The sequence below is a fragment of the Pseudopipra pipra genome, chromosome 6 (genome assembly GCF_036250125.1).
Source record: "Pseudopipra pipra isolate bDixPip1 chromosome 6, bDixPip1.hap1, whole genome shotgun sequence".
In the NCBI taxonomy this organism is placed as follows: Eukaryota; Metazoa; Chordata; class Aves; order Passeriformes; family Pipridae; genus Pseudopipra; species Pseudopipra pipra.
The window spans coordinates 18,115,602-18,127,982 of NC_087554.1; the positions used below are offsets into that span (position 1 = coordinate 18,115,602).

Below are 12,381 nucleotides of genomic sequence, written 5' to 3' on the forward strand. Positions count from 1 at the left end.
TGCCATTATTGGCATGAACAACTATAAAGCATGTTGGGTAGGAGGCTCTATTAGCACAAGAAAAAGCCTGTCACAATTCTGTCACACTTTCTGAAGGACAGCAGTAGTGTCAGTGACTATCTGTGGCACTACCACTAATATAACATGACTGTTCACATTCAATTACTAAACAGGGCTTGCAGAGAGGACAAGTCTACTGTTCTGTTTAGGAGAGAGTAATACAAATACTGCCATGGTTAAGAGCAGGAAATTCTCTAAACTTGTTAGTGGCTAAGAACATCTCCTTGGCAAGAACACAGTTCTTACACAAAAGATTAATTCCCAATTTCAAAGACGTTGTTAGACACCTTCCTTGAGAGCTGCAAGTCATTATTTTCCAAACATAAGAATTTTTCTTTTGTTATGTTTTCATTAGCCTCTACACTAAGAGTATCCAAGCTGATTGGCCAGTTCTATGGGAGAGACAGCACCAACAAACTGCTACTAGCTTCTCTTCAGCAAAATGCTGACACAGTATCAGAACCAGTTTGATTCAAGGCTATACTTCTTAAGAGACAACTACAGGCTGTTCCTAAAGTGCTGCTCTCCTCCTGGCATACACATTCCTGCTACTGCCTTGTATTGCTGCAAGTCAGTTGGGGAGCCAAACATCAGAAGGCAAGAGTGGTTTATCCAAAGGGTAAGTCATATCAGCTTTGCTAGAAGTGATAATGCTGGCAGAAGACATGACCAGGTATAAAGCAAGTTCACCACATTCACCATCCAAACACACTTTAGTTGACATAAAGCAACCAGATTATCCACTTGCTTTTCCTACTGCTAAAACAGCCTGCAAGCATGATGCTGACTACACTGCATTCTTGAACCCTGCTGTCAGAGAACAGAGAAAGAAACTGGAAGAAAGAGGCAAAATCAAAACAAACACTAGAGTCTCTACAGTAAAAATAGCAGAAATACTTATATAGGAAAATATTCATGTAAAAGTAAGCAGTGTCTCCATTCTTGCCTTTGTGAAAGAGCTTTCAAAGTACTTTTATCTCATATCAATAAATTAAACCACTACTTTTACCTGCCAGTGGGACAGATACTCATGTTATAGCTCTAGAGTACAGATTAGCCGTTTGCTATGCAGATTATGATCTTCATGAAGTAAAAACACCAAATCCATTGTCTGGCTCTCCCAGTCTCTCAGCTGGCTCTTTAGCACAGCAGGGAAGAGGGCCAAAAGGAAGGCAGGCAGGTTGCATAGCAATACATTAGAGTGGTGTGTTTGCTGTATGCCTGCCCTCACATTATGAGTCTGTCTGCACAAATTTCTTCATTTGGTTAAATTATCTGCAGTACTACAAGAGAGATGCAAGGTCCAGCTCCACCTGAGTATGCTGGTGCTATTGTTTACAAACTCATTGCACAACTAACCCAAAGGGACTACTATAAAATATTGTACCTTGACAAAATGTTACTATGGCTTCACTTTTCTTCACAAATTGACCTGTTCAAGGCTGCAGAACAAGAAGCTTTTTGCTTAATGACATATTAACATCCTGTTAATATGAATGAAAACATGAGTGCTGTCCTTTCATAAGATCTGTTTGATCAGAAGAAAGAAGTGCCTGTCTGCCATGTTGAAGATCATGAATGGCACAAAGGCAGTTGAAGATAGTCATGTCTTCAGACATCCTGCTGTGATTAGATACCCAAAGACAGAGATCAGTGATCTACTGATCATATTTAGGAACTCTGTAAAGTTCAGTGCATTTTCTAATATTCTACTATCCACAGAACTGATTTCTTCGTCCAGTATGCTGCTGGAGATTTACCCCTGTAACAACACTTCTCATGAAACAGCAGGGAGTCACAGGCTTTACTGTAATCCACTAATCCATTAACTCCTTGTCCTCATAAGAGAAGGAAAATAAGAGCACGAAAGTAGCTTCCAAATACAGATGTATTAAATTGCAAGAAACAGCCATGGTGAGCATCTAACGAGGCACCACAAGTTAAGAAAAACGTTACCAGAGTTTGTGGAGTAAATAGGTAATAGGGTCTAAATTAAGACCAGATCTTTCCCCAAAAGAATTGAAAGCTTACTAGAAGTTCATATCTGAATGACTTTATGACACACAGAACATCCATTTAGCAGTTTAGTTGACAAAAGGACATTGACTATCAGTAAAAGCTTTGAGCCAAGAAGATGTGCAAACAGTAGGTGCAGGGTTAGGCTTCTATATAAAGCAGCTCTTCCTCCTTCTTTGACTGAGCAGCACCTAAGGAGTCATTTCCTTGATCAGTCTTTTCACACTGTACAGTCACACTCCCTTCAACAGGGCAAGGTAGTATTTGCACTGAGTTATTACAGGTCACTGGGGATTCTCTTCCACTTTAGTTCATGCTCATATAGATGAACAGTTTGAAGCTTATCCAAAGACTCCTAGTTTAGCTATCACTTCTAAACTACTGTTTCATTGGCCTTAAAAATCCTTTTTTACCTCATTAATTGATGCAGATACGTAATAGTCTCTGCAGTAGTCCTTAATTTCCTCTTATCAGTCCTCATGTGCAGCCTTTATCCAAAGGACTTCAAATTAAGTAGATATCATATTTTCCAGTGTATCTAATGGAGAGGTTGGATATCACATGAAAAATTCTAGCTCTTCACTACCTCTCATCCATTAACTATCTTCTTTGACTATTCTCCCTTTAGTCAAACATGCACAAACTCAAGTGTAAAAAAACCCCAAACAAACAAAAAAACTAAAATAAACCAAAAAACTCACAAACTAACAAACAAAAAAAAACTAACCACCCAACCAGCCCACTCAGTCAGAGTTCCATGAAATGACTAGAAGAAAGTCAAGACAGAGAAGCCATGGGCAGAACACTAGTTTTGTTTTAGACATCCTCCTCAGACTAATCTCAGGCTAATTGTGTTTTCCTTAAATCACTCTCCTGCAAATAGTAGCAAGTGATGCAAGACTTAGTGCTTATTATAGCTCTAAGCAGCACTTAGGATTGTTTTTTCAGGCCAGAAACCACCCATATTAGATGAGCTTCCATAGCCCTGCAAGAGAAAGAGGAGGGCAAGCAAGATGCCTTGCCTTCAAATTCTTTCAATGAGATAAGTAATCTAAGAATACAAGTAAAGTCATTGACTGTCTGCAGAAATAATAAAAGTCCTACTTTAAAACTATACCCAATGCAAATAAGAACCTATACCTTACAGGAACCTTGCCTACACACTAAAAGCTGTATTACAGACATAAAATAATTACTGACAGATAACTAAACCAAGTTGTATGTGCTCAACTCCCCCTGTGAAGAGTTTGTTTCACTGTCTGGCTGTTCTTACAGAGAACAAATAGCTCTATACATACCCATGTAGTCATTTAATCCATGTACATGCTCCTCCCTCATACACCTGTAGTGCAGTCCATAACTACCATTCATTCAGCATATGAGGAATTTAATGAACCAGCCTTTTTCAATCCCCACTTGCTTATACGTAACCTGATGCATCAGTCCCAGTTCAGCCAAGCAAAGCTACATTTTGGGAGGCTCAGCCTCTGGACACTACCCTTGCCCAGCATAAAGAAGAATCAATGCATTAAGTTCTATGAGAGAAGACAGACCTTTGTTTAATACATTTGTTGGGTTTTATTTAAGGAAAAATATAGCCTGAGGAGAAAGAAGCAGCATCTTGGAAGAGAACATATACAGAAACATTTGGAGAACAAACTACAGGAATCCTTCCTCCCTCTGTCTGACTTTTAGGTAAGAAAGTTATCTAAAGTAGTGAGGGAAATTAGGAACTATCTTGTCCTCCAAGCCTGTGACAAAAGCAGCTTTTGCCTCTGTGTAGACACATTTCATCAACTCAAGAGTAGAGGACTTCCCAATTTTACCATGGAGCAGGCAGTTACCAGTAGTACATTCAATATTGTTATAGAAACTATTTCTGCACTACTGCAAATGAAAGGACAAAAGCAAGCTTTCCCAGTTTTCAGGGGGAATAGTAGGTAGCACTGTTGTTGTAGCAGAAGAAGTTGAGTGACAAATGACTTAAAAGTACTTCATTGTGAGATAAGCATAAAGCTGCACTCAAAAAAAATGACAACAGACTCCAGATGATGCATCTGTCAGCTAAGACAGCTGGGGAGTTTATAAAGCACCATCTTGCATAAGCCAAATCATTTCAGCAGTACTGCAGGAATATGCAAGAAAAAAAGATTTAACATACTATTTAAGAATAAACATTTCTTGCAGGAGTCCATATGTGTGTAACACATGCAGATCTTGTTAGGTTTTAGTACATGAGGCACTTAATCCATGCAGTTGACAAGCACTCTTCCTGACCTAAACTCCTGAGTTTGGATAGTACTTCACCAAATCACAGGATTCAGAGCTTTCCAGCTCCACCATCACCACAATCTTTTGTACAGCATAGCCACACCTAATTATTTTCTCAGTGGGTCACATTAACTAAGCACTAATTAACTGGGCTATTATAACCAAGGACTTCAGTCTGGCTTTCAATGTGTAGTTTTCTTGTCTCTTCTCTGGTGTCTATAAAAGATAAGCTACAAAGCTATTTACTGTAGTAATTCATATATGTTATAAAACAATCCAAATGAGCAAGTTTCTAGAAAAGCCCATACGCCTACTGGCAAACTGACAGACATCTAAAGGGTTCTTTTATCTGCCATCTGCAGTAGGACCTCTATATGCAAAATGCAGAGCCTAGAACAAAATTCTGGAGAATGATCAGGAACTGCAGGATAATTAATTGTCTTATATTATCAGATTTTGAAAATTCAGTTGATATTTATACGAATAAAAACATTTCATTTTGAAAAAAGACAATACAACAGTTTCACAGAGACTAGAGCAAAGTCAAAGGGCTAAGAAGACTTTTTTCCCCTTAAAATATTTTACAGTTGCTGCTACAAGTACTATACCAACTTTTTTTTAATTAAAAGCTTCACAGACATTTGAGAAATCAGCATACTCTTAAATAGTCTGCTTTAACAAGTCACATGTGGCACAGAAGCATTCAGGACAGAGAACAGGAAGTTTAACAGATAAGCCAAGTGCCAAAAATATGTCTAATCAACACAGAAGTGACAACCAACCTTTTAACTATTAAAGACAGACTTGTAGCACGAGCTGTTCATTCACAATCAAATACAGTGGTAAACTGCTATCAAGTAAGACTTAATTGAAGCCTGTAACAGACTGGCATAAACAGATAGGCAAGACCAGCATCACTCCTGAATCAGTAACATAATAAACCTGTAAGAGAATAAACCTGTAAGAGAATTATGTATTATTTAGTGCTGCAGATATTGTAGGTACAAATGCCCAAGAAATAAAACTTAATGTAAGATCAGACATTTCCAAAGGTAGGCAGTCAAAATCTATATAAGTAACCCCCAAAGTTTAGGTTACTCTATTAACTTGAAATCTGGGCACAGTCAGCACACAACAACTGCATTTTCATTTTTCAGCAACACCTAGAATGTAGAATCCTTATCTGTGCAAAATCTTTCAGAAAAAAAAAAACTACACCATGTTTCACCATTATTCATTATCTGGAAGGGCTACTGGCAAACTCAAAATGTCAGACCTTACAGCAGTATTACAAAGACACATGAAAAAGCCAAAATTCAGACTGAAATTAAGAATGCCAGCAGGAATTTTGCACATCACTGCAACTGTCAGATATTTAGTCCAATTTTAAGGTTAGAAACAGAGGTCAAGAGCTGACTTGGTGTCTAGCTTCCCTCCCACGTCAGAAAAGGAACACTTTCTTTGCTTTACAAGTGAAAAGATTCCTTTCACCTAAACGGCAGTTACTTTTTGTTCTTGACAACATCTAGCTCCTTACTGAAGAGGGAAAGAGGGAGCTTCAGCCAACACCAGTGCCTGCAAAGCACAGTCTCTAGAGAATACTCTCAAGTATTTTTGGGAATCTTAGTCAGTGTTGCCATTAGACAACTATTAGGAAGTTTCATAGATCACCTATTAGTGGGAACTGTGAGCTCTCCTGCAGCTATTTGGAAAGTGTAGTTACTTTCTTCATTATGAAGATGAGAAGGATACACAAGTAATTACAATTACTATTCTCCCAAATAGCTGTCTGGATAGTAAAAAAACATTTGAGAATACCAGTATTTATTTAAATAGTGATAGTGTTAACATTATATTTGTTTCAAAAGTAAGTTACATCTGCTCCTGCAGCTACTGAGAGCATGAGAGGTTTGTTGTCCCTTTTGGACAGAGAGGTAGTTTCAGCACTGTTCCCACACTGCCTATGCACTAGCAAACTTGAGGGGAAACTAGTAGTTAAGCTGTTATATCCTACAACCTTAAATTTTGTTATTCCACATTTCCAAACACAGGTTACAAACCCAGGAGCTTGAATGCTTCTCTTGTATTTCTCTCTACTGAACTCCACTGAAAACAAGAGTGCACAAATGCGTTAACCAACTGCAAGACACAAGACACTGAAGAATAAAGTCATGCTACTTCTAGCTAAATGAATGAAAACAATGATTACAAAATAGCAGGTACATACAACAGCAAGTCCTAAAGGCCATGACACCAAGTGAAACTATGTTACACATTGCAGTGAACACCAGGACACTGGGAAATTTTCATTAAACAGCCAGGCCAACCAGACAAAGCACAAGAGCATTCGAGTAACCTTGAACCGATATACATCTTATAAGCCACCTTCTACACATACAAGAGTGAAGTCTAAAGAAACCTAAGGACCTGCAACTCTGTTCTTAAAAAAAAGCCAACTACTGAGACAGTTTCTGCTATAAGGAAAATTATCGACCTTGAATTTTGCATACAGAATCCAGATTTACATGGCTAGAAGTCCACATCACCTGACTTTAGTTTAAGGAAGCTCTGCATTTAAATGGTCTCATTTTACCAGTATGATTTTTCCTCAGCTTTTTTTTGCATTAGAAATCATCAATATGAAGAGCTTTCCAAGCCACTACGGTTATACCAATACAAGACCAATTAAGTCATTATAATTCACATTAAAAAATTCTCCAAATCCGTTTTCATCTGTTAGAGAGGGGATCTTATTGTCATTGCTTTTAAAATAGCCTCAAGTGAACTACAGACACACGGGTGGACAAAATAGAGCTGTTTCATCACACCAACCACAGCGACCTTAGCCCTTCCCCAGGCAATTCCTGCCACATCATACACTTAAATCTCTAACTCCGATTAATATTAAACCATCACATGCAATTCTCGGACAGAAAGGAAGGCTGAGCACTGGGCTATGCCCTCAGACATACACCTTGCCCCCCACACCAAGCAGCAGCAGATTTGTGCTCCTCATCTCTGCAGCACACACTCACGGACATGCTCCTCCCGCTTCCCTCAGGGGAACACAACCGCACTCCTCTCCATCCCATGTTTAATTACACTGATCCCAAGCGCTGATCTTCCGTCAAAGCAGTATCTTAAAGCCAATTTAAGCCAAGCCTAGGCACAACGCACTGAGGGCCCTGTTCTCAGGCGCCTACGAAGGCCTGTTTTCCATCAGTGACGTGATGAGCCGAAAGCCGCTCAGGGATTTGGAAGGAGCCCAGGGACGCCTCTCCCTGCCCCGCCACACACCCACCGCGCCCCGGCACCGCTCCGGCATCACGAACAAGGGCGGCACCGACCACCGGCACCCCCTGCGCCGGGGCGGCCACCGCGACACCCGAGGGCGAAGGGGGCTGACCGAGGCGGTCAGGGGCGCAGGGAAGCACTGCAACCCACCCACCCAAAACCGCACAAACCCACGGCCGAACGCCTTACGCTACCCCCCCTCCCCGCCGCGCCGCCCCCCCGAGCGCGTCGCCATTTCGTGAGGCAGGAGCGCTCCGAGCTGCCCGCTGCGGGGACCAGGGGGAAGCTCCGGGCTGGGGATCGAGAGGTGAAGCCCCGGCCCCACGGGGCAACAGCCCACGGCGACGCCCGGCCCAGTCTGGCCCAGCCCAGCCCAGGCCCCGGCCCCGGCGCCACTCACAATTGCGGATATCGGAGATGAAGACCGCCAGGCCTCGCATGCCATCGCCCTTCGACACCGCAGGCATGGTGGCGCTGGATCACGGCCGCCCAGGGACGCGACACGCCGAAACCCCACAGCCGCCGCCCGCTCTCCCCGCGGGCTCCTCAGGCCGCTCCGCCGCCGCCGCCGCCTCCGCAGCGCGCAGGCGCCGCCGAGGCTCCCGCGCCCCCGCAGCCGCCGGGCGGGCGGCGCTCGGGCGCCCCCTGCCGCGCGGAGGCGGGAACGCCGCGGGCCGCGCCGGGCCCCGCTGCCTCCCTGCGCTGCAGCCCCGCCGGCCCCGCCCGGCCCCCGGGATGGCCCCGGGGTGTCCTGCGGCTCCCGGCCATCCCCCGTGCAACCCTGCGGGCCCTGGAGCTCGGCAGTGTCGCTGCTGGGACGCGATTACCAAGTCACCGCACACTGTGGCAAATGGGCCCGGGTCGAGGCGAGGGGCGGCAGGACGGCGTCAGCCGCTAGGTCCGTGTGGGAACCCACTGCGTGCTCCGGGCTCGGGAACAGCCTGATCCTTTCCGCTCCCCGTGCCCCTAAGGGCCGACAAGTTCGATCATTTTTGAAGGTGAAATATCGAGCTTCACAGTTGCCTCAGAGGATGTAAGAGCTGAGGGGAAGGAGAGGGACGGCAGATCAGGAGACAGGAAAATTTTGCTAAGCTTTGAGCAGGCTGTTAATTTGCGATCTTATTGCAAAAATATGGAGAGCAAGGTACAAACTCTGAATGGTGCCATCCGTAAGAACATGCTTTCCACAAGGTGGACCCTGGGAGGCCATGCCTTGGTCCTGCTGCTCCATAGGGACCCCAAAACTGTACATGGGATCTGTTTCATGTACCCTGCATGGTCTCTCTGAACACTGACCAGCCCAGGAGCTACTGTGTGCGGCTCCATCCTTAGTCACATAGCCCTTGTGAGCCTGCCATCAATAGCACGAGTGCTGCATCTGCTCTGTGTTACACAGCAATGTACACCTGCTGGCTCCCCGGGCCCACAGACTGCAAACCCAGGGCCACGTGTTTCTCCTGAAGGCTGCGAACATGCAGAGCAACACAGTCCCACGCTACATCTACTCCTGAGACTGAAAACATTTCAAGGTTAAACTGTCTTAAACATGCCGAAGAGGTAGGACTGCGCAGAGCATTTAATCACATCAGCCAAAAATAGATTCAAATCGTGTCAAAACTGGCCTAGTCTGCCTACCCAAAAGTATGGTGGGAGCTTCAGCTGTAACACAAGTGATTAGTATGCTTAGTGGAAAATAATGGGGTTTAGGGCTACTGGAGACCTAGCAGTCATTTCACCTCTTTTCCAGTATACTTCAAGCCATTTCATTTCACCTGTTCTTCCCCCCCACACCCCTCTAATTGAACCCAATATCTAGCTGTTAGCTACTGTCTATCTTCCAGAAAGGCACTTAGTCTTGCTGGCACAATCAAACTCACTGTTTCCCTGGATAGTTTGTTTCCATGGTTAATCCTTGTTTAAGAGCTTTCATCTTGTTTAGACTCCTCAAGCTCCAGTGCCTTTAAGTTAGTGATACATTTTTCTGTCGTAGAGAAAGAACTACATAATACCTGATACCTCTCTGGTAGTGGCTGTACACCTCAGTTAGGTCACCTCACAAGTGTCTGTTCTGCATGTTTTCAGGATCCCTTGTTATATGAGTGTTTTTTAGGTGTGTAAGTGTCTATTCGAAAGACAAGATGACAGCATGTGATAGTCATGCAGATATCCCTTTGTCCCTGGATCCATTTTGCAGACCAAGTGCAAGTACAGGCAGTCATGCACAACTAGTCTATTATTCTGTACAGATTCTCTGTAGGCTTACATGAAGAAAGCTTTCCTTTTTTACAGCTTTACAAGTAGATTTTTATGCTTATATATAATTTACATATACCTTTAAACATCAAAACCTCATATGTCACTATATGAAGTTTTTTCTGTAATCAGAAAAAAAAAAATCTTTTTTGAGGTATCCAAAATGTTGAACTAACTTCTACTCTTAAGAGCACAGTGACACCTAAAGGCTAGCCTATTGGTCCTGTCTGGCTGTGTTCCAATCAATACTGCAACTGCAAGTCATGCAGGTACAAACACTTCAACTGCCTTCTCAGTGGTAGCTTAAATACTGACAGTGAATAGCTGTGGCAGTACCAAGCTAAGTACGAACTGCAAATGATTCTTGAGAACAGGGCAAATAGTCAAGTGGTTAACACATATGGATATCTCTAATTTTGTAACTATACAGCTAAATGTTTCATTTGAAGGAGCTCAGTGTGCAGTACACATACCCTGATTATTTTATATCAATATCCTTTGACTGACTTTTGAGGCTTCACTATATTCATCCTTGCTCCCTGTCTTTTTGCCTCAACAATGGCTTATGCAATTAGGACAAATGTGTAGCCATATGTCTGCCCTTATTGTGTCATAACTGAGAACTTATTAGTCTATTTCAGATAGTTTTGGTAGGGACAAGATGCAAGTTTTATGTGAATAAGTAGATAGCTAGAGGCAAGAGAGCCTGTAATGGTCTCTAGATGCGTCCTGATTGAAAGAAACATTGTAATGTGAGCTCAGCTGTTACCCAGCTCAGAGTTCACACTAGGAACAGCCTTCTGCAAACACATCGAGTTTGTTATTCTGAAAAACATTTTGGTTTGAGTCTAACATGTATAAAACACCAGTCTGTGTAAAAACAGATGTTCCACCCATCTGACAATGCTGTAATTTTTAAAGAGATTTCTAATTACTGTAAAATCAGCATTAAAGAGGAAATAGTCTTAAGAAACATTTTCCTATTACACAGAATGTTTTGTATCACATCTGTATGCGAGCAAATCCACAATGTCTGTCCCTTCTTTTCCATTTCACATGGAAGTTGCTTTATTAACTTTTCAGAATTTCACTGCACTTCGGTACAAAGACTTGAATAATGCACTGACCTTCATAAAACTATTACTACTCAACTGAATGTATCCAGTTGTGGGAACTACAAAAAAGGAATTGTTCCTTTTCCTTTGTTACTTCTGTCAGATTTGTACCATCAGTTATTGTTTTCTTCTGCTCCTCATGATCATTCCAGCCATTACTGGCAGCAAAAAGAACTAAGTAGAAAACAGAATCGGTGGCTCCTCCATGTGTACACTCAGTCCTGTTTCTGCACTTGACATCTAACATTCATTATCCATTAACAGAGAGCACAATGCCTTCTGCCATGCCAGAGTATCAGATGTGCTGCTTTCAACATTAAAATCCACAAAGTTAGGATAATACCATTATCCTGAAACTCAAAATTTCCAGAAATTTTGGATGGATTGGTTCACTGGCTAGACTTTTGTTCAGAGGAATAATATTTTTTTTTCAGTGCTAAAGAATGTTCATGAAGATCTTCGTTACACAGGAAGGAACAAAAGAAGAGGGCATAGCAGCAGACTAAGGTAACCTTTCAGTTCAGCTTCTAGGAGGTCTCATCAAGAAAGAAAGCAGGCCACAGGAAGGTCTCTTTTGGGAAGCACACTGCCAGGATATGCTGGGCATGACTGCATCATGACATAACACATCCTTTTATTATCAAGTCTTTTGATATGGTATTTAGTTCCTGCAAGCAGCCTGTGAAATAACAGGGTTACAACAAAACTTGGGCTGCAGTAAAAATAGCAGTAGCACAACCATATTGCATGCAAAAACACAAACTGTAGAAGGTCAAAACAGGAGAAAATAAAAATCTCAATTTAAAACATAATCTTTTATTTTTGAACCTGTTAAGAGCCATCTGGGATTTGGCTCCTCCTCTCTGCACACCAAGAGTTAGCAGTATTGCTTGCAGACTCTCTGCAGCCTTGTCTATACCATCATTTTGCCTTCAGGCCAGTGCGTCTATTTTAGCCAAGCTCCCGATTTGCCTACACTATTTCACAGATTCACAGAAACAATTAGGTTGGAAAAGACCTCTGAGATCATCAAGTCCAACCTATGGCCTAACACTACCATGTCAGTTTGACCATGGCATTAAGTGTCACAGCCAATCTTTCCTTGAACACCTCCAGGAACAGTGACTCTACCAGCTCACTGGGCAGCCCATTCCAATATCTAATCATCCTTTCTGTGAAGAGATTCCTCCTAATGTCCAGTTTCAATCTGGTGCAGCTTGAGGCTGTGTCCTCTTGTCCTGTCACTTGGTTGCCTGGGAGAAGAGGCCGCCCCCCGCCTGGCTACAGCCTCCTGTCAGGTAGTTGTAGAGAGAGCTAAGGTCGCCTCAGCCTCCTCTTCTCCAGGCTAAACCTGGAGCTGTAGCTATTTACT

General features: G+C 42.8%; 2 protein-coding genes across 5 annotated transcripts in view; one reads left to right on the forward strand and one right to left on the reverse strand.

The window, feature by feature from the left end:
• AP2A2 (adaptor related protein complex 2 subunit alpha 2) overlaps positions 1 to 8,209 on the reverse strand; it is a 45,435-nt gene extending 37,226 nt beyond the window's left edge. For 3 of the 4 annotated variants that reach the window (XM_064657616.1, XM_064657614.1, XM_064657612.1), the window contains exon 1: positions 8,042 to 8,208. In XM_064657616.1, coding sequence (XP_064513686.1) covers positions 8,042 to 8,108 — 67 coding nt within the window. In that variant the 5' untranslated portion in view covers positions 8,109 to 8,208. Of the gene's footprint in view, positions 1 to 8,041 lie in introns of all 4 variants that reach the window. The other variant, XM_064657613.1, reaches the window with a different exon arrangement.
• Positions 8,210 to 8,406: 197 nt separating this feature from the next.
• CHID1 (chitinase domain containing 1) overlaps positions 8,407 to 12,381 on the forward strand; it is a 104,435-nt gene continuing 100,460 nt past the window's right edge. Inside the window, exons 1-2 of the mRNA XM_064657609.1 lie at positions 8,407 to 8,785; positions 11,444 to 11,516. The gene's annotated coding sequence lies outside the window, so the exon portion shown is untranslated. The remainder of the gene's footprint in view (positions 8,786 to 11,443; positions 11,517 to 12,381) is intronic.